Raw genomic sequence first — 22,864 nt, 5'->3', positions numbered from 1 at the left:
CGGTGGTGGTCTTGTAGGGTGTTGGGGTCTGGAGATGGGGTATGACGTGGGAGGGAGGGGGGACTAGGGTGGTGTTGCATCCATGGTGATGTGGGTATGATGTTATGTTTGTCGTTTCCCAAGTTGCATCTGAAATGGCGCTTTGTGGCAGATAAGTTGCATTGGAGATCGCTTTTGCTTGGGTGGTAGCTAGGTGTAGGGTTGCTTCTGGTGGGCATTTGATTCGCATCTCGACGCTGACTCAGAAGGAGGTCGGAGCTGAGCTGATGAGAGTATTTGCGAACGAAAGCGAGGGTTAGGGGCAGATGGGAGGCGCATCGGAGGGTATAGCTGGCCAGGGAGGAAGGGCATTAATCTATCCGTGCTGGTTGGTTGGTTGGGTGTCGGGAGGGAGTTTGTGCAAGTTCTGATGAACCAAGATAAGCAAGTTTAGGAAAAAAAGGAGTTATTTGAGGAGCGGCATGCCAATGCTCGAAGTGTAGGGGAAACAGGATAGAGCGGGATGACGATGAAGTTTTGTGCTTCGGCGTACGGTTGGGGTGTTTGCAGGCGCAGCCGTGTCCGCCTCGGCTGCGTCCAATGCTGTGAGGTGTGAGCAGGTGGAATTTGGGGCCAGAGGCAGTGAGGGTGAAAAAACATGACTTCTAGGGTGCCCAGGAAGTTGGTGGGAAGGGCAATGATGGATTCGATGAGTAGTAGCGTAGATGACGACGACAACTCCCTCGATGGGCGCAGTAGCTCGCATGGTGAAAGGAGACAGAGTCTTGACTACTCGAATGCGTATCACTCTCCTATCGTTCCGTCTCATTCTCCTACCGTGCCGAAGACGGACGAGAAGCCTAGACGCAGAAGCACTCGGCCAGTTTATGCCAGTGGGGATTTGATGAACCATTTTAATGGTTCGGATCCAGTACGATTGGAGCTGACGCGCCTTGAAAACGAAGTAAGGGGTAAGGTATCTAGACTAATGCTATCGAGTCCTCGGCAGCGTGCCAGAATATGCTGGGTACTCGACCATATGCAGGCTGACCTTAGGTCATCGGATGAGAACAGTACAGCCATTGTAGGTCGACCCTCCTTCACGAGATAGGAAATTTAAACGTTGTCTTTCTCGAATAGCTTGTTGCACGGAGGGCTATGCATGTGGAGAGATTGTTCTCCTTATCACATCCTCATCTCCCTGTCTAATAAGTTTTAACCTCCTAAATTGTACTAGATCTGTCGTAGTAATCTTACTGAACGAACCCGCCCAACTCCGCGATCGGGGTAATATTTGGAGATCTTGTAATTATAGCCCGGTGATGAATTGCTCAGTGTTTTTTTTGGTTTTCCTTTTCTTTTTCTGGGGAAGGTGGAGTTCCTGGAAACACAATCGAAATAACCTTGGTGTCATTTCATTAGATAAAAGTCGCGTATTGGCGGAAGCCCAAGCAGAGATCAAATCTCTCCGACTATCGGACCGTCAGAAACAAAAAGCAGTGGATGAGGTACATATTCAGTTGGTTGTGTCGACGCTTTTACAGAGTATTGTGAAATGTCATGTTCTTAGATTGTCACTTGGGTGGGCTTGTTTGACCGCCTGCTAATGATACGAGTGCCAAGATAATTGTCAAATCTTGAATTCTCCAAGAGAGTTTACCTCTGTAAAAAAAAACTGATTTTGTATGACTGTCATGTCCAGCTCTCTGATAAGCTAGAGAAAGTGGACGAGAAATTGAAAGGCACCTTGATTCTTCTTGACAACAAGGTACTCTTCTCGCTGCTTTATTTCATTTTTATAATCCTTTGAACTTTTATTTGTGTGTTCGCAATTAATGGTCATAAGTGTCCTGTGATTGGCAGAATCTAGAGATGAAGAAACTGAATGATGAAAGGAAAGCAGCCTTGGCCGCTCAGACTGCTGCAGAGGCAACTCTCCGAAGGGTACACGCATCACAGAAAGACAACGACATGCCTTCGCTGGAGGTTATCTTGGCTCCCTTGGAGGCTGAGTTGAAAATCGCACGTCAAGAGGCATGTCTGAAAAACTTTCTTCCAATATCTTATCCCTACCCCAAACTGGGTTCGTCGAATGCTCCTCTGTAGCGGTCCAAAAACAAGTACTAGGTTGTCAAAAACACGCCCAAAGCTTAGATCTCACCTTATCTACTGTTGCTCCACGCATCCTCAAAATACGAAACAACGTCTCAGGAAAAATTACATTACCGAAATTAAAATAAGAATAACATTGTTAACTCCGTTGCACTTCGCGCGGTTGCAAATCTGGGCCTAACATTCTTAAAAAATTCATCCCCTATCAGCTGTCACCTAGTTTACAACGGGTAGCACTCCTGAATCTAGTCCAAACTCTGTCATGTATCTGTGTGCAGCGGAAGGTGATAGTGCTGTGGTGGTTGTGACGTTGCAGATTTCAAAGCTACAAGAAACGAACAGAGCTCTGGACCGGTTGACGAAGTCGAAGGAGGCGGCCCTTATCGAGTCCGAAAGGGTGATCAAAGCAGCCGAGGCTAAGGCCTCTATGGTGGACGATTTGCAGAACCGGAACCAAGAGCTGCTGAAGCAGATCGAGATCTGCCAGGTACGTGGGCGTGAGCGGGGTCGATGCACGTATTGGTTGGTGCATGGAAGGTTGGTATTGTGGCAGAGTCGCACACATGTGATGTGCATGTGGATAGTTTGTCCGGAAAGTGTTGGGCGGGGGCCGAGGTGAGAGGCGTGAATCTAAGAGTCGGGGTGTTGGCAGGAAGAGAACAAAATCCTGGATAAGATGCACAGGAGCAAAGTGAACGAGGTGGAGAAGCTGAGCGCAACGGTTCGCGATCTGGAGGAGGCGGTTCTAGCTGGAGGGGCTGCGGTGAACGCTGCTCGGGACTACCAGCGGCAAGTGCATGAATTGATGGTGAGGAGGCGAAGGAAGGGGTTGTGTGTGTTTGCGTGGATGTGGGGTGGAGTGCAAAAGTGTATGTTAGGGGTGTTGACGAGTGGAGTCGCAGAGTAATGGGTGGGAGGTAGATTTGGAGGATGCGAGGGTTTGCGAAGGCGTGGTGCATGGACGGTGGAGTATAGCGAGGTGGAGCGTGGTTAGGTCCAGTGTACAGGAGGGGTGGGTGCAAATGAAGAAGCAGTGAGGGTAACATGGGATGAGGTGTGAGACGAGCGGATGGCAGGCGTGAGTGTTTGGGTGTGGGTGGGTATTGAGTGTGAGGAGAGGGAGGTGGAGCGGAGGTGGCGGTGAGTAGTTTGGAAGGGAGCGTGTGGCAGCGGAATAACATGGTTGGTGTGGCAGGAAATAAAGCGGACGTTGGAGCGTGAACTGGCACGAGCGAAGATCAGTGCGAACAGAGTGGCTACGGTGGTTGCGAACGACTGGAAAGACGAAAGCGAGAAAGTGATGCCGGTGAAGCAGTGGCTGGAAGAGCGGCGGTTTTTGCAGGTAGTGGGGTGAAGCAGTAGCGTGGGGTGAATGGTGGTGGGTGGGAGTCGGGGGTGTGGGGTGAGTCGGTGTTATGTTGTGGGGAAGGGGGAGGTTTGGGTAGGAGATGCAGATGATGGTGTGGGAAGCAGGGTGGGTGGATGGGTGGTAGGGGGTGGGAAGTGAATGAGGTGTTGTTGAGATAGAAATGTGCGTGGAGAAGTGGTGGTGTGTGGGAAGGTGACGGAGTGGGTGTATGTGTGGGGACAGGGTGAGATGCAGCAACTGCGCGAGAAGCTGGCGTCGGCGGAGAGAACGTGCAAGAGCGAAGCGCAGCTGAAGGTGCGGATGATGTGGGTGTGTGGTAGCAGTTGCAGTTGGAGAGGTGAGGATGGTGAGGGTGAGGGTGGAGAATGGGATGGTAACGGCGGGTGTTGGGGGTGAGGTGCAGGAGAAGGTGCAGCTCCGGCTGAAGGTGCTGGAGGAGGGGTTGAAGTCCGGGAACGGGACGGTGCGGCGTGGTGCGGGTGCGGGTGGGACGGTGGAAGCAAAGCGAAGCTCGAGCGTGACGAGCAACGGAAGCGTGCGGAAGGGGAGCGGGAGCGAAGAAGGAGCAAAAGTGCTTGCGAACGGTTCCCGAGCTCGGCGGTCTGCGGTAAGCCAGCTGAGGGCGATGGGTGGGCCGTTGGTGAAGAACGGGCGGTTGACGTCGAAGTCTTTCGATGGTGGTGGCGGGGGTCGGAGTAGCAGCGGGGGCTCGTACGACGCGGGGGGTATGGCGGCGCTGAAGCCATTCACGAACGGGTTTGAGGAGCTGCGGGCAGGGATAAAGACGGAGAGCAGGAGCTGCAGCGGCGAAGCGGGTGCAAGTCCCGAAGGCGCGAGCGCGCAGGGCGAGGAGGGTAGCGAGGGCGCGAAGGAGGAGGGAGGGGAAGGCAAGGCGGCAGCGGAATGCGGTGGTGCAGGAGGAGTGGGACGCAGCGGTGCAGCAGGGGATGCGGGAGAAGGAGCGGGCGACACGGTGTCGGGGGTGCTGTACGATATGTTGCAGAAGGAAGTGATATCGCTGAGAAGAGCTTCGCAGGAGAAGGACCAAAGCCTGAAGGACAAGGACAATGCGATAGAGGTGCGGTAGTTTGGGAATGGCGGGGAACAGGGGCAGAGCAGGAGGGGAGAGTGGAGGTGGGCGTGGATGGATGCGGTGCTGACGGTGGCATTTGTGGGATGCAGATGCTGTCGAAGAAGGTGGACACGCTGGGGAAAGCGATGGAGGTGGAGGCGAAGAAGATGCGGCGAGAAGTGACAGTGATGGAGAAAGAGGTGGCATCGATGAGGGTGGACAAGGATCAGGAACGGAGAATGAGGCGGCTGAGCATGATGAAGGAACCTGTAAATAGTTCACAGCGGCTTTCTCTTTCTGGAAGGTATGGTGGCGGAAGGCGGGTGGGGGTTTTGTGGTGTTGGGTGGCAGATGGGGAGGGTTGTGATTGGGTTGAAGGAACGTGCTGAGAGGTGGGTTGGTGGCGTGCAGAGCAGCGAACGGTAGCCTGAGGCAGGGACCGTGAGGAGCGGCGACATGGAGTGGGTTGCTGGACTAGACATTGATTATGCAAACCATGCAAAATGCAGAGACTAGAGAAGTCTACAGAAGGCAGGCGTGATGCTGGCGCGTGTTTTACGATAGCGGGATTGCTGCGTCATGGTTGGTGCGGTTGTGAATGAAGATAGAAAAGTGCGGGTGCTGTGGACATTCCAGAGACCCCAAGATTTATACAGCAGCAAGATTTCCGTGCGCCCGTAGGTTACCAGCATGAATGTACTGCTCGGAACAGCTATGTCCCTCTGATTAGCCAGCATTGCGTAGATTCTTTGAATGCCGTGCTGGTGAGATGTGGACGTTCTGGTGGGTTTGTGTCGAACTTTTTGCTGGAAATTGTGGGACCTCGAGTTCCTTGCACTTGGTTGCAGTTGATTTATTTTTCAGCCTGGAATATACAGACTACCTCTTGTTGTTGGGGATAGAATGGGTTTTTGTTGGCTGCTAGGTGTTTAGTTATTGGGTTTTCGAGGGGGCGTTTCTCGTCTGCTTGTATCAGTGATTTTCATATGGTGAAGGAGAGTGGTTTGTGCCAGGAGCCGAGTGTGTTAATTGTTATCGGATTCGTGCTGGTGTTTGCTTCGCTATTGGTATCTTGGTGGCATCAATTGTGTCTCCTCCAGCTTAGGTTCTATGAAGGAGTATTTGGATTTTCCTTAAGCTTTGCTCCACACTTCGGACTTGGTAGGGATGCTAGGAGGAGCAGTGATAATTGCGACCGTGCCCTTGAGTTATGTAGGATTTTACGAGGTCGTTGAGTTAGTATCATTTTTCCTTCTTTGTGGATCATGTACATGTACCGTAGATACTTTGTATGAACATAATATGGTTTTTCCTTTCTTTTCTCGTTTTTTCCTTTTAAGTACAGTTTGATAATGTTTATTTAGATTAGATCATGGACGTACATGGTTCTTTATTGGATTGATTTTACGTTATTTTGAGTGTGGTTAAGCTTGAATTAACACTGTGATCTGAGTCATGCTATTTGTTCCATTAGAGAACTTCAGTTTCTCGTTTTGCTCAATGTTCGAGTACACTGCCTGTACCTGTGAGCTCATTAGAGATTCTCGGTCCACTAGCGGTGCCTTGGTTGTGGTTTAGGCTGAAATGGTGTTATGTGAGACTTCCACTAGTTACTGCAGATTCCTACCAAGTTACCATGGTCCCAACAATGTTGAGTTTACCAGCACAATTTAACTACTTTTGGATACATCTTTCAGATTGAGATTCCCTACTTTGCTGCGTCTGATTTTTCTGGTGCATTTCACATAATGTGAGTTGCCAGTATGAGAGGCAATATACTGAAAGACAGAAATATACTGAAATCTGTAGTAGTGGCAGCACCTTGAATGTGCTTTTGCTTTCGTGCTGGATGTGAAGGTCCTTAGTGAAACCGCTAGATCGGCCTTGCTGTGCTTTACATCTCGGCAATGTACGTTGCTGTAAGTTGATGCAGCAAGTATGGTCACTGGTCGTTTTAGATCGGAATCAAAACAAATTACGACAAGTTGCGATGTTCTGTGTCATGTAATTGCAGATTATTTCATTATAAGTCTACTCTGACGAAAGCTTTTGCTTGATGCTGGTCATGAGCATGATAATTATAATAGTGACAGAGGGCAGCAGCTCCTTAGAAAACTTGAGCTTTTGACGTATGTTCCTATGTACTTGATTTGAATCCAAGGTTCGTAAATTATGCTCTTAAGGTATTTATCAGGTTTAAAATTTGAGGTTATAAAATCTGTTTGTATCTGCTTGGGATATACGCAAGCAACAACGAATGGAGAAAGGTTCATATTCGGGTGGAGGACCATGAGCGGTGCAGAGGCAACACTTGTGGAAGGATTGGAGCAATGGAGGTCCTAATGACTTGATTGGAGTAGTTAGCGAGGACGCCGAACTTAAATGGACCCTAAGTATGATTATGTATTATCTTGAGCCCTTTGTTAAACAAGCTGTTTGTTACTCATGTTTTTTTTTTTAAAAAATTGCTTTGGATATCGGTAGTTAGCAAGTTTCCACAAGTTTTCATTTTCGTCTCGAGCTCTTTTTCTTTTTCTTTTTTGTCTTTTTTGTCTTTATTTAAAAATATTAAATCCTCTAATTTTGCATTTAATACTCGGAAAACTGCCTTACCTAGCATCTGAACTTGATGTGTAACGTCTTGACGGAGATACAATAAAGTGGTATATGGATTTTCAGAAAATTGTGTGTTTAGTACATTGAACGTGCTTTTTAAAAAAAAAAAATCTTATTAACAATCTAACAGAATTGTTGATTACGATAGCATGCGTACGTCATGAATGTACAGTATCTTCCTATATGCATCTGGGTTAGGGAACTGCACTTGTGGTTATGATTTCTGCTTTTTCTTTGTCGTGTTGAGAAATCAGTCTGGAAATGACCTATTCTCATTGCCTCGAACTTTTTATAAGCTCCCTTCGTTAGTTCCAAGTTGGTATCACTATGATCGTCAACTCGCGGGGTGCCGATCGCCTCTTGTGATGGTTTTATCGCACAACTCCTTGGAAGTTACGCATGCTTGTTTGTGGGGTTGCCTACCTGCACTTACTCTAGTGAGCAGCCTCCCGCACCTAGTTACTCTTGCTACTGCAACTTGGAACAACAGAAGCCTGATTTTGGCTCTGCACCGAGAGATGTTGCATTGTGGTGGTAGCTATTGTCAGACCATCACCCTTGATGTTAGCCTCACGTACCAGCAGAGTAGGCAAGACCCCATGTTAGTTTCATCGTTCAGTAAACCGTGTGGCTTGTTGCATGTGTTACCATTTAACCATGATCCTTTTTTTCATGCAATATTTTCACGTGAGTTTATATCTGTAGTACGTTTAATTCCCTCATACTGAAGCACCTTGTAGAGGATGATACCCTGATGGCACATACACTGATTGCCTGTTGTCCAAACTGTCTTGGTGTTGAAGCACTCCTCCGATGATGAGACAGGATCATAGGTCTTTGTGTTTTTTGTGTTGTAATAACCTTTGTGGAGGATTACTACCCATACTGAAAGGGTGATTGTGGCTCAACTGATAGCAGACATAATACCATGAATCATCATAATAATCCATTTATCAACGCCAACCTAAGTGTCCATTTATGTGCTACATGATTGCAGATACGTTTAGGGTATTGCTAATGTCACCACAGTTTATTGTGCTACTGCCACCCTAACCTGCCATTTTGTAATATTTGTCACAATCACAGTTTAGCTCATAGTGATTGCAGGAGGTGTTAGAAAGCTTTATCACAATTATGTAACTTACATCATGGCTTGTAAAGGTGCTAACAATGTCGAGCTCCATGAAAGAAATAAACATCATTCAAAAAGCAAAAGTTGTGAAGAGAACGGTGAACACGTTGCATGCAAGAGAAGCGTATGAGAACATACAAGAGGAGCGTATGAGGAACATACAAGAAGAGCGTTTCAGATTATGAGGGACCATCAAATTATAGTGGCAAATTACAGTGACAGTAGCAAAATTTGTAGTGACATAAACAATTAACAATACCCTAAGTGTAATTGTAACTGTTTATTCTTACTTCTCCTTCTGTGTATGCTCTTCATCAGCTACACATGACCAACCTTCAACCTCTGATGATGAAATCATGATACTCTAAATTACTCCATGACGTTTTATAATACTTATGTCTCAACAAATGGTCGACCTGTACGTTATACACTGTATAATTCTGATTGAATTGTATCACTTGTACATTATGAAGTCTTCATCACCCGCTTCTGAGTATACTCGGGCACCTGCTAAAGGTTTCACAATCCCGACCAGTAGTTTGTACTTGGAAAAAGAGTAATACTCTGGGATAGACTCAGAAATTACAGTCAGATTACGTTTGAACCTGCAGGAGAGCAGTTCGAACCCATTTCGATATACGTTTTGCTGCTTTGCCTCAGATGTTTTGCTGCTTAAGAAACTAGTCCACCATTGTTTTAGTGGAGTTTTGTCAGAGAAGTTCGGGGGCCAAGTCTGCTCTGTCCACAGTTGCAGAGCTCTCAGCTGCTCTTTCCAATCATGCCTGCAGAGTAGAGTGATCACCCAAATCTTATAGACACAGCATTTTCACCTGTGTTGCATCTCCGTGACTTTCTCTATAGTCAGTTAGATCCTGGATGAGCTGCAGATTGATTGAGAATCACTTCACCTCTAACCATATCCATGAGCAGGTGTCTCTCTCAGCATGCAGTCCATAACAAGGTTTCTAATATGTACTACTAGCAAGAACCATCTTGCAAAATTATGGTGTACCATGCATATCATGCTGTCTGGGCTACTCCAAACATATTCTCTTCCCACTTTAAATTTTTTTTTTTAATAAAAATTCAAACCCCTCTCCTCTTATCCTCGCTTGTTGAACGTCAAACGCTCAAATTGCAGCCACCGTAAAATCTTTCCATCTTTCTACAAAGCAAAGTGCAACTACGAAAAACCGTGTAAGCTTTAGATTGAGTGTCCCACTAACCTTTACCCCCTTTGATTTGTTTGCTTTCATCTTTACCTTTAATCCGTGACCCACGGAGTCCACGGCTACAGCATAAAGTAAACACATTGCTCCTCTTTTAATCTGTTTCCAGGTAGGGTTTTTGAGAGAGGAGAAAGACCACCTCCCCTTTCTTATTTAATTTGTTATTTTTCCCCTCTCCCCACTTCTTCTGGAATACAAATCCTCCAACACATGGACGCGGGCACAAATAATTGAGGTTGGCTATCAACGTCAAAGGCTCCACAAGCTCAAAGCCCACACTAACAGCAAAGTTCACTCAAGCACTCCAGATGAAACAGCCAGCCCATCTCTTGCAAAGTCGGGCTCTCTCGCAAAGTCGGGCTCTTCTGGCATTTCTGCATACCTTTCCCATGGGACCCATTCGCTTGTCTGCTTGTTACACACATGCAGCCAAGTGGCGCGCCAAGTGGAAAAAGCCGAAGTTACACCCTCCCCTGGTCACACACACCAGCCAACAACATCAACAGAGATGAGAATCACTAACAGATCGATCAAAGCTTGACAGCTCTATGTGTGGAAGCATGCTCCCACACACACCTTTGCACCCACATGTTGAATTGATGAAGCTTTCGAAACAATTACATCGGAGACAGAGAGAAGTCCGAGAGAAGCTCAGCGGATTGCATTGAATCTCATCGACACGGGAGCGTGACACCCAAAAGGAGGCTTCCTCTTTCAGGCCAAAATTGCAACAACATCCATGATTCGCGTCTCTTGCAGTTAAAAACAAATCCTTATTATCCACGATCTGAATATGCACTACGGAGACAGGACTGGGGACGAGCACGGAACCAGTTAGGGGCCCAGGTAACCGGCAACCGGACCTAGCGGTTAACCAGTTACAACTATGACCGGCTAACCGGATAACTCAACCGTGAACATCCATTGGCAAGGCACTGCATGGGTTTCCGTGCCCGTGTTGGATGAAAGCGCTCCTATAACCGATTAGGGTTGATGATATTGGTTTCGGGCTTCTCATGATCAAAAAAACCTTTTTGTTTTGTTTTTTCATGGGCTGCTCATCACTTTCATTGGTAAAAAAAAAAAAAAAAAAAAAAAAGCCCTTTGAGCTTCCATGGGTTGTTGTGCCCTGTGGATGCTACATAAGCAATTGGAGCAAGTTCATCAGCATATTTGTGTGTATATATTATGTCCTACTCCCCATGCTTGGAAAAACTTTGACGTCATATTTGAGCAGCCAACTGTAGCGAGACAAATCAAAGACAATACCCCCAAAATTGTCTCCTCTCTTCTATGGATGCTTGCCATTTTTCAAGCCTCAAGTCAAGCCAAGTTAGGTTTGACCATTCCAATGCAGATTGGCTTAGGGCAACTGATTAAAAAAAAATTTAAAAAGCATTGGATTCTGTCTATTCAAAATTCTTCTTTTTTACAATAATTTGTGGGGAAAAAAAAAAAAAAAAAAAAAACTATAAAAACTATAAAAAAACCTATAAAAAACCTATAAAAAAACCTATAAAAAAACCTGTAAAAAAATTAGGTATACTTTTGTTTTTGTTGAAAACGATATTTTTAATACATCAAATAGAGGAATGTTTGACCCCATAAACTATAGCTTTTTTCCCACTAAAGGCCTTACCTATGGTGGGTAGAAAAATTGACAAGCTGATAGAGTTGGATCTGAGAATGAAGGAAAGTAGCAAAAACAGGCCACCGTAAAGAAAGATATTTTTATTTTTATTTTTTATTGGAATTAAACAAACACACACACGTGTGTATATCCATGTGAATATCAGGTGGAATGTGTGTGTAGATAGAGATTCAAAGAAAGATAACAAAATTCCATATCTTTATGTTCCATTGACATGGCACATGTTCCACCTGGTCAAGTTTGAATAGTCTAAACAAAGGTGAAAAAGAAACGTAAAAAAAGAAAAGAAAAGGGTGGGTATCACCATAAGGGACCTGAAAACATATTTATATATTTTTTCTCTCTCTTTTTCTCATCTACAAATAGTACTCATCTGTTGGGTCATGTGGTGAAATCAACTGTTGGAAATAGTGCTATTGGTGGGTGCAATGGAATAAACCCTCTAGTCTCTATTACCACCCATAAGAATATGACCTTCCTTGCTCTTCATAATCAAGTTTTAATATATCACAATATTATTATTATTATTATTATTATTATTTTGTTGGTATTGCATATCCCTTTTGTTGTAGAAATCATTTAAATTTTCATTATTGTGCAGATCAACAGTGAAAATGTTTGCTAAAAAGTTGCTTTTTAAGAGAAGTGATGAAAATAGTCTTCTTTGCATTTACTGCCAAAGGATTCTAGCCTTTAGTTTGAGAAATCTCCTTTGTGTTTTTTTTTTTTATTATTATTCTACTGATGAATGGAATTTTCATCCTTTCCTTCCCACCTTTGCCGATGTTCCATACAAAATTTACACAAAGCATTTAAAAGTTAGATGTACTAAATTTTTCCTATACAACATGTCAATAGCCTTTCTTAGCTTTCTTTTTTCTTCATAATTGGAGCATTGTCATTGATCCATAGATTCATCCGCAATTCTAAAACACCATTCCTCACCCCATTAGCAGAATCTTTAGATGTGTGCCCGATTTTCTTGTTGATCTGAGACAAAAGACTATGACTTTGAGGTACTTAAATTCTATTCTTCCATATAAAATCTTTCACTTTTTATCTTCTTCCTTTTCTTTAGAAAGAAACGAAAAGAAAAGAAAAACTATGGAGTTTTCTTTTAATTTTTTATCGTTGGAAATTCTGATGGTGCACATACATGGCAAAAGGATTGTACAGCAAAGTGAGCTTCATCTTGTATGTGTCTTTGTATTTTTTTCAGTTATTTTTACCGTTTGTGTTAATCCACCATATATGAAGTGGTAACTGAATATTTTTGTAATAAAACATGTGATCTTCCACATTAAATAAGTCTCTAGAGACAGAGAAACAAGTAAAAAGTAAAATGGAGGACAAAATCAATTGCAAAACACATAATTTGATAAATCAAACAAAACTACTTCAGCTTCTATTATGAAAAAAAAAACTTGTGATTAACATGTCCACAACAATTCAATTGCACCTCAAACAATACCTTCAATTCTAATCACATCACAAACACTCTACCAAATTTGGTTGAAGTTTCAAATCTCCCTCCCTCCCTCCCTATCTATAACATTCATAAACCATTCTATCTATCTATATATTCTAAGACCTAATTAGATGAGGAAGGGCCCCAACCAATTCATTGTTAAAGTAAGGAAATTGAATGAATTGGAGAGCCCTTTTATACTTGTATGGCACATCACCATTGGCATTTAGAAGCTTGTGTTGTAGAAGTACAAAGAATCCAAGTTCTAGTCATTCTCTTCTCTCCCTTACAATGCATGGATAGGTGTGGTGGGTTATAAATCCATTGATGTACTAAAGCCGACGTTCTTGTATATGGAGATTTAAGTTCCATTAGAACATCACGATGTCATTATATATGTGAAATAACCATGGGTATAGGTTCAAAATTTTCAATTAATGAAATGTAAGATTTTCTATTGGATATTTAAATATACATACATTCAACTTCAATTATTTTTCAAATTATCATATATTCATTTTTTTTCTTCTTATTATAATCAAAAGAATTCAAAAGTTACCAAAAGCATTTAAGAAAATCATCCCATACAATGCCGCATACTATATATGTACATATACATTGCATAATCAGATGCTTTAACAGAAAAATGTAATGATTTATGTGTTGATGAAAACTATGTTTACTATAATACAAAATGTAGTATGAAAAAAGTAAAGTTTGTCTAGTGATTGAATTTTAGCAATGATAAGCCTTGGCTCTTCATTAAATATTTTTAGTTAAAAATTGAGTTGAATATTTCAATTGGATATTGATGAAAATTGCTTTGGATTTGCATGGTTTTAAACTTCTACAAAACTTTATATTAATTACTTCTTCATGAAAACTCATTGTTGTTGCTAATATTATGATTGAAAATATTATTGGCTAAAAAAATTAATTTAAAAGAGAGTTTTGAGTTATTAACCAACTAGAGATATGATTCTTATATGAAAATTTATAGCATATTTCTAAGATTGAAGGTGCTTTATTATATGTGATGTATTTTTATGCAATTCTATCAATTCTTCTACAATACAATTTTTTGAGTTAAAAGCAATGTGGATACTATTACTCTCAGCTTATATATTTGTTCATAAATAAAACTAGAGGCCATTGTTGGATACTGAAAAAATTAACTATGTATTTATATCATGTTGGTGCTACCGTTACATGAGATAATAAGGCACTTAGAAGTTCATTAATTTTATAGGCCCCTATAGCCGTTCATAGTCCTAAAATCTATTTATTTATTTATTTATGCTATTTTCTAAATTTATACTGTACCTTCATAATAAAATTTGGTTAGAAATTTACATCTACCTTGCTAGTCTTTTACTTAAGCATTGTTTGTTTATTACATATCTAAAATCCATCTAATCCATAAAGAAGATAAATTAGTTTTGTGGACTTTTTTGATACTAAAGGCTATGGATAAATATTTCTTACATGTGGCTGTATAGTTGCATATAATATATGTCAATTTTTTACTAGCAAAAACTACATTATAAATTTAATTATTATCATCTAATTAACACAAAATACTGCTTATTTCTACTTCTAAATATTGAAATAAATATGAAAAAAAGTATTCTTAATTAAACAGAAATAAAAGATAGTAAAAAAACTTAAAAATTAAAAAATAAAAACTTGTCAAATTTTCTTTAACAATTATAAGTCCATTCAAGTTTAATGATTTTTTTTGTTTGATTATTTAGTAAAGTAATATATATATATATATATATATATATATATAATTTAGTTAAGTCTTGATATTATTTCTTATATTCCAAAACCTATTGAATTTCTTTTACATCATTTAAGGTAGTATTTTATAATAACTTCTATCTTCGTAGAATTTGGTTTATTTTCATTTTTATTCTTTCAAGTACTCATCTGAATAGCACTATTTAAATTACAACCAAATTTTCTAATTTAAGAAATTTATTATCTTCTCACAATTCTGGAAGCACAATTTAAGACTTATCAATTAGCCAATTGTTGATAATTGATAACTAAAGTTGTAAATAAATGTCAATATATATTTTATAAGGAAGAAATAAAAACACAAAGGTTATTACTTGTTGAAAAGATACATGAGAAATATAATGTATAGACCAAAAAATATAATAAATAAATAAATAAATAATATATATATATATATATATATATGCTAAAGCAATTTTAATCTTGTACTAATTTTTTGGAGCTCTAAATATCTTATTTTAACCAAATTATGTATCCATGAGATTCTATAGGTAATAATTTGTAATCTTATTTTATATAGAGGTAATAAAAGATAGTAGAGAATAATATTTATTAATATGTTTATTACCACTAAACATCTTAGGTTTATCACCTTATAACTACTTTATAAACGGTTTATAAAATAATAAATGTGTGATCTCAATAGATCTTAAAAAGTTTAACTTGCAGCAATTATTCAACTTTTATTTTATGACTATACGTATCTTTAGATTGATAAAACTTTATTTATTTTACGAGTATTATTTGATTTTTTATTAAAACTTTAAAAAAACATTATAAATTTATTATTATTATTATATGAATCATTTAAAAATATAAATTATGCTAGAATTTTGACGTAATTAGGCACTGTAATCCAATTATGGCTACATAAGGATCTAAAAATAGAACTATATCTAGAAGCATTTTATTTTGCTATTAATTTTAAACATTTTTACAATCTTTTTATCTGAAGTATTTATTAGATTTTTTACACAGATATAGCATATTAAATAAAACATTATATAGTATATACTTTAAACTCTCATATGAAGATTGTAAATTTTTTCCAAATATTGAGATTTTTTTTTATCAATAAACTTAAACTTAAACTTAAAATTTTTCTTGTTAATGATTTTTATTTCTATCTTATTCATGGTAGATTCAAACATAATTTTAAAATCACAACCATCATCTAATAATAATTTTTAAATTATTTAATCTAAAAAAAATGTTTCTAATTTTTTAAACATAATCTATTTTTTTCTTCCTTATTCTTTATCTACAATATATTTTAAAATTTTAATTTGTTAATAGTTGTTTCATAAATAAATTTTAATTTTTTATAGATATGAATCTTAAATAGAATATTATTTAGAATAATTATTACTTAAAATATATTTTTAAAGTTATAACATAAAATCCCTTTTTCTATCTAATATTGCCGAATTAAATAGAAATTTTGTGTAATAAGACATTCATCAAGTTTATTCTTTTGAATTAAAAGAAAATAGTTTCATATATTAGATAGACTTATAAGATTGGATTATTTAATTATTTTTTTATTAATACTTTTTTTAGTAATAAAGAATAGAATCAAGCCTTGAGATTTATTTTTTTGTAGTTAATACTTACAATCTTGAAGTTAAAAAATCAATTTTTTTGTGTATAGATTCTATGTATTGGTTTTGGCTTTTAATAAGATAAGTCATTTGTTTATTTCTATTCTTTATTGTATTCATCACATTATTTTTTAATATGTCATTTTTTTGTAAATTCTTCCAACCTACTATTATGTAAAGAATTTATTTAAGAGGCTTTAAAAGCAAGTTTTATGGTCAAAGATGTTGCTTTAAAGATTAATATATTAAATTTGAAGAATTAGATAAAATTATATTAAAATATAATAAGTTAATATTATAAGAGTACAAATGATAATATTATTTTTTTATTCTTTTTTAACATTTTATTAATTTTTATAATATTTTTTATTTTAAAAGCTATTTAAATAACTATTTTTAAAACTATGTATTTTTTAATTTAACATATTAATATATATATATAAAGCTTTTATAGTATAATATAAAAAAATATTTTTTCTTAAAAATATTATTTACTTATCAAATACAAACTACTTGAAATCAACTAATATAATTAATAATTTTCTTTGATAGATCTTTTCTAATTTTTGCAAGAGTACTAACTACTTATTATTGTTTAAGTATAAATTTAAATTAAAAAAAAACTCATTATTGCTTCTAACAAGTAAGTTATAATTTTAAACATGTTATTATCTTAAAAAGTGGTATAATATATAAAAATAATATAAAATATTATAAAAATTTGGATTTAAAATTTTTAAAAATTATTCTTCTCTTTATAAGATTTTTAGAAAGCTCTCATTTGCTTCAAGAAGAATTACTATGAACTAGTAGTACCTTTTTAGATGAAGAAATAACTAGCCACTCTTCAAGGTTTTTCTTTAGTAATTTTTTATAGTATATTTTGAACTTTAGATTGATATATTAAGGATTTTGTTTTTCTTTATAAGCTTTTTAAAAAAGCTTTTAGATACTTCAAGAGAAATTACCATGAAATTGTAGTGTCTTTTTGAATAAAGAAGAGTCAATTGCCTTATGTTTATATGAATAATATATATATATATATATATATATATATATATATATTTTAAAATATATTATAGAGAATTTTAGGAAGTGAAATTTGGTATGTATATGTATAGGCTAAGTAGCTTTCTAAAGAGCCATCATATGCTAAAATCTAATGAAGTATGGAGCTATAGCAATTAATTGTCGAGGATATGAATTTTAAAGAATCAAAAATTCAATATACTCTTATGTAATTCAAAAATTATAGATATTCATTCAAAACTAATATAGTATTGAAACTAAAATGGCTATTGCCAAAGACAAGAAGACTAGAAAGTCTTGAAATAAGACTAAGAATTAAAAATGAGTTGACAAGAGTGAAAAAGACTTCATTCTTGCTTCTATATATACTATCTAATTAGAAGTTATATGGTGACGTTTTATAGGACCTTTGACACATGTCCAATTAGCAAGACTTGTATCTTAACTTATAAGGTAAATTTCCTATATGTATACTATATTGTTAGTTTATTCCAAAAAATATTAATACATAAAAAATATGACTAACTTATTAGCTAAGTTTTTAACCTATCAATCATATATAGACATGTGTAAATATGAAATTAAGTCTATAAAGCTTCTTTATATAAAATTATCAAATTAAACTAATTTTATCTATTCATAATAATTAGGTAACTATTAGAGTGAATATGTATTTCTATGATATTACTATTCTTTTTAGAAATGAGTTCTACAAAGAGTGGCAATCATATGTTGAAGAAGTCTATGAGCTAAAAATCCTCTCTATCCACTTTTAGAAGAAAAATAACTACACAACAAGTTTGGAAGGTAGTAGGCATTAATTGTGTGATTACTTTAATGGTTGATTAATTAATCAAGTGATTATAAATTCAACTTTCTAAATAATGCCTTTCAAGTAATGATTACTATTTATTTAAATTTATAATAAGTAATAAAAAATGAAATAATTAAAAAATAATAATTAGATAGAACTAACAAAATGGAAGTAGCGAGATGAAAAAAAAGATGGATAGAACAAGCACTTGGATGAAAATAACACCACTAGATGAAAATAGGCCTAATTGGATGGAAATAATGATATTGGATGAAAATATGTATAATTAGATGGAAATAGCGCTACTAGATGAAATAGGCATAGCTAAATGAAAATAATTCTATTGGATGAAAATAGGCATAATTGGATGAAAATAGGCCCAGCTAGATGGAAACAGTGTCGTTAGATGAAACTAGGTACTATTAAATGAAAATAGTGGTATTAGATGAAAACAGGAATCGATGGATGAAAACAACATTCAAGGATAGAGTAGCACTAGCAGCAACCTCCAAGATAGAGCAATAGCAACCTCAACAAAAACCTCCCAACTTCAAATCCTCATAAATTTTTTATTTCAATTCCAAATTTGATGATTCTTTCATCTAACCTTACTAATTCTCTCTCTTCTATACAATGGATATGTCTAAAAATGAAAATAATTCTACTAACAATGAGCTCTAAAAGGACCAACAAGAGTATGAAATAAACAACTTATAACATAAGTTTATAACAAATAAGAATACTACAACTCTTTGGTGCATCAATGGGCCACCCTTACCTAGGGCTCAAATCAAAGATAAGAGAGGAAGAACAAGGCTTTGAAAGGGCCTTATATACCCAAGCCCTCAAGTTATTTATCGGCAATTATCATTGCTGATAACTTGTAAGAAAAAACTAATTTAAGAGCCTTCTTATAAGCTAATCCATAAAATAGTACAACTTATCATTAAAAAATCAACTTACACCTCCCATGATCTCTAACCAATGTCTTTTATGGAAAAGACCAATGGTTGGCATCCATTTGTCATAAGGTGATGAAAAATCACCATGGATATCAATCAATGTATAGATTTTTAATTCCCAATAACTTAATTAGCCAAAAATTATGTAAAATAATTTACTAACTTAGAAATATTAACCTTTGAAAGAGATACTCTAGGAAACAACTTGATTTGTTGTCATGGAAGTAATGGTTGAAGAATAGAATAGCTCTTTGTCTTCTTCTTTCATCATCACTTACGGCTTGAAGAGCAAAGTAACTCTCTAACTTCTTCTACTATACTCCAACCACAACTAACTTCATTTTTTCCTAATAACCTCTATTTTTTCACAATTAAAAAATAAATAATATTATATCTTATCAAAACACCAAAAATTAACTAAATAAAATTTTGGTGCATTATTTATGGTTCTTAAAGCCTAAAATATAGAGAATTGCATTTGCCACATATTCTGATCTTTGTTTCCTTTAAAGATAGTTAATAAGTCCTCTCATCTACTAATAATGTCTCATTCTACAGTGGAAATACAATCCAATTATATGATTATTGTTGAGGCCTTCATAATTTTCTTCAAACAAAATATTTGTAGCACCATTAGAAGTTGTTTTTACTTCTAATAAAATCATCAAATATTGGGAGTCTCTTCCAATGTCATGATATCAAATATATTATATCTTTCCATCTATTAAAAAAAATATTATTCCTAAAGTTCTTCATTTCAATTATGCAGATGTCGTACTATAATTGTTCATAGTATGTAAAAATTAATTAAGACATATAATATGTTTGTAAGTCTTAATAAAGATTAGAGTGGTTAGTAAATAAATTTAAAGAGAATTAATATAGGAAAATTTATTTGGAGATTTATCTATTTTGATTATAGTATTTATATTATGTAAGATTTAGATATTTAGTATAAAGTTGAAGAGAAGGTTGGAGTTTAAAGATGAAAGTCTAAACTATTAGGAAGCTTATTGGAAAGGATGAAAGCAAGGTATAGTTGGATGAAGGCAAGTGGTGAAGGGTTTTACTTTTGAAGGCATTCGAGCTTTGGAGGCTAAGGTCAATAAGTTCAAGATTTTGGGTATAATTTGGGTGAAGAATTTGTGTGATTTCGAGTTTTTGTAAAGGAGATATATGTATTCAAAGTTAAGGTGTCAAATTTGTACCTATTGTCACTCTTTGAAGCATAACATATGCATACAAAGAGCAATGAAAGATCGGCGACTAGAGTTGGAGAGAACACTTTCTTCGCTACACTTTACATATACTATTTGACGAATTTCAAGTTTAAATGAAGGAGTTATAGGGCATTGAAGACAGCACATGTAATTCAAAGGCAGTAAGTAAGTCATTTTGTTGATAGTAATGGCTGGAGCCATATCTTGAGTTTTTGGACGAATTTTTGGCTCAAAATTTCTATAAGTGTGAGTTATTAAGTTAATAAGCTATAAATCAAATTTTCATGGTATTTGAGTACTTATTTTGTGAGATATGAAGAAATTAGCACACGGGTGTATGTAAGCTAGGATTTAAAGCTATTATTAGGATTTTGGTGATATCTCAAGATCCGTAATGAATTTGTAGTTGAATTTTTTTGTGGTGGTTTTTGAAATTATATCAGTACTTTATGTAAAATATTAGGTTTTTTGGATAGTCCGATTGTGAGATATAAGCTGTTGAAATTCAGATAACATTTTTGATAAGGATATATAAGGTTTTATGATACTTTATGATACATTTGGGTGTTTTTTGGTACTTGGCTTGTGTATTGATGTTATTGCCCTAAAAGAAAAAATTTTATATATATGAACTTGGTACTTTTATATCTTAGACTTGATTGAGCATTTAGTGGCAACGAGAAGTCCAATGCTTTCTTGAAGTAAACTCTCTCTACCTCGACACCGTCTTAAAAGTTGTAATAATCACAATGTCTTGTCCGATAAGTCAGCAAGTAATGGCTCTTAATTTGAATCTATTGATTTTCCATCTCTTTAGTGCCACAAATATATAAAAATTATAAATAAGAATAGAAGATTGAATGCAATCTTTTTTGAATTGCAGTTCTTTTCTAGTATAAATTTGTTATTTTTTATCTTAATTTTGATGGATGTCATTGATGAAAAGTATCAATCTACTTCATTGTATTTACAAGATTCTTAGCTAGTTCCCATGTATGTTTACTAATATCATATCTATACTAATGAACTAGATATTCTAACCTATTTTAGTATTGCTATCAAATTACATATATTCTTGCTTAAGAAAACATTAGATACTTAGCTGTGGAAGGTACGTAGGAATGCAACCATAATGCTACTAAGTCTAATAGAGTCTTAAATAAACTTTAAGTAATTCTTAATAGCCCTAATAAAACTATAACCAATTCAAGTAAATTAAAAAGAAGTTATAAAAGAAATACAAAGAATTCATAAATTAATCTCAAAAAAATATAATAAAAAAATATTAAAAATAAAAAAATAAAAATAATAACAATAAAAATTAAAAATTAAATAAATAATAAAAATTATAAATAAATATTAAAAATAGAAATCTTAAATAAATCCTCAATAAATCCTAATTAAATATTAATTTATTTCTAATTAAAATCTTAATAAATCTTAATCAATCTTAGATCAAATCCTAATTAAATCCAAATTTAAATTTAAATTTAAATCTTAATAAATCTTAACCTGATCATAAGTCAAATCCAAATGAAATCCTAAATCCTAAATCAATCTTAATGAAGTTCTAGCAAAATCTTACATCCTAATCAAATTTTAAATCCTAAACCAATTCTAATAAAATCCTAAATAATCCCAAAAAATCCTAGGTAAATCTTAATCAATTACTATAGTTATTTGAAACCTTAATAAATATTGATTAAACCACAGATCTTGACTAAACTTTCACCTAAAATTGAACCAACAACCAATCAATAATTAAATAAAATTTGAAAAAGAATCAAATTACTAAATATAAAAAAAACTTCCAAAACCTCTTGGTTGTTGGTTGCCTTCTTTTTTTGACTTGAATGTTGATCTTTCAACAAAGATTTTTCCTTGCTAAACTATTTAATTTCTTCAAAAATTACGTTTTATATAGATATTTAAGTCTAATTTTTTTTTACCAATTTTTGCTTGAATTCAATTGGCAAATATTGGCAAATTATAAAATTCCTTATTAAAAATAAATTTCAATTATCCTAGATCATAATTCATGAAAATAATTTCTCAATTGATCTAAAATTTTTTATACACATTCAAAATAAGGACAAAAATTAACTACCAAATTTTCACCTATACACATGCAATGAACTCTCAAAATCGTAAAATTTATAGACTTGTTTTATTTCTTAAAATCTAAATCTATCAAATACATTATTAATTTTGAAAATCCCTCAAAACTTCAATATCAATTCAAACAACATTAAATCAACTTTCAAAAATTTATTCACAAGTTTTCATTCTAATTTTTCTCTTCAATTGACAAAAAAATCCTTGAGTCGCAATAAGTAAGTAGTTTTGCATCTTAGGATTTGATTTTGACTCACATTTATAATTGGTCTTTTTTAAATAATTTTTTTTGGTAATTTGAGATAATTCTTACTTAAACTTATTATTATTATTTTTAAAGATGTCTAAATTATATACTTATCTCATTTACTTTTATTTGAGGTATTTATATTCTTACAAGATAAATAGAAGTTTCTTCTATAAAAGTAATAATAAGACTAAATTTTTTATTAACTTTCTATCATTTATCTTTATTTATTTATTACATCTTTCTACTATATTGTTTTATAATAACATCAATATTATAAGCTTTAATCTTTCTATTATAAGCTTTAATTAATATTTATATAATTAGTAGATAACGACATTTATTTTTTATATTTTCTTTAAGATTATAAGTGATAGTCAATGATAATTTAACTCCACTTCTTTCAAAGAAATCATGAGCTTCTTGTACATTTAATTTTCTAAGA

At 35.3% G+C, this 22,864-nt stretch overlaps 2 protein-coding genes across 3 annotated transcripts in view; one reads left to right on the top strand and one right to left on the bottom strand.

Moving 5' to 3' along the window:
• Window positions 1-260: 260 nt before the first annotated feature.
• Window positions 261-5,388, top strand: LOC112274228 (microtubule-associated protein 70-1). Of its 2 annotated transcripts, none has more exons than XM_090245601.1 (11): window positions 261-950; window positions 1,402-1,487; window positions 1,682-1,747; window positions 1,843-2,013; window positions 2,408-2,578; window positions 2,744-2,899; window positions 3,287-3,433; window positions 3,683-3,754; window positions 3,864-4,538; window positions 4,643-4,836; window positions 4,949-5,388. In XM_090245601.1, the coding sequence occupies exons 1-11, from the start codon at window positions 638-640 to the stop codon at window positions 4,956-4,958; spliced, it is 2,061 nt and encodes a 686-aa protein (XP_090101727.1). In that variant the 5' UTR covers window positions 261-637; the 3' UTR covers window positions 4,959-5,388. The 2 variants fall into 2 exon arrangements, with proteins under 2 accessions (XP_090101727.1, XP_024359278.1); XM_024503510.3 differs by having other exon boundaries at window positions 4,944-5,388.
• Window positions 5,389-9,661: 4,273 nt separating this feature from the next.
• Window positions 9,662-22,864, bottom strand: part of LOC141045059 (uncharacterized) — a 33,655-nt gene continuing 20,452 nt past the window's right edge. Inside the window, exons 2-3 of the mRNA XM_090245725.1 lie at window positions 10,131-10,372; window positions 9,662-9,982 (exon numbers count right to left, since the gene is read on the bottom strand). Coding sequence (XP_090101851.1) covers window positions 9,801-9,982; window positions 10,131-10,372 — 424 coding nt within the window. The 3' untranslated portion in view covers window positions 9,662-9,800. The remainder of the gene's footprint in view (window positions 9,983-10,130; window positions 10,373-22,864) is intronic.

This window comes from Physcomitrium patens, chromosome 21 (genome assembly GCF_059467195.1).
Source record: "Physcomitrium patens ecotype Gransden chromosome 21, ASM5946719v1, whole genome shotgun sequence".
Taxonomy (NCBI): Eukaryota; Viridiplantae; Streptophyta; class Bryopsida; order Funariales; family Funariaceae; genus Physcomitrium; species Physcomitrium patens.
Note: the sequence above shows the minus strand (reverse complement) of the source record. Positions and strands in the feature narration are given on the sequence as shown.

Bases quoted from the DNA above. Each gene is read 5' to 3' on its own strand.
- LOC112274228 (XM_024503510.3), top strand. From the start codon at position 638: ATGACTTCTAGGGTGCCCAGGAAGTTGGTGGGAAGGGCAATGATGGAT. The intron at 3,755-3,863 runs GTGCGGATGATG...GGTGAGGTGCAG, and splicing joins AGAGCGAAGCGCAGCTGAAG to GAGAAGGTGCAGCTCCGGCT. The intron at 4,539-4,642 runs GTGCGGTAGTTT...TGTGGGATGCAG, and splicing joins ACAAGGACAATGCGATAGAG to ATGCTGTCGAAGAAGGTGGA.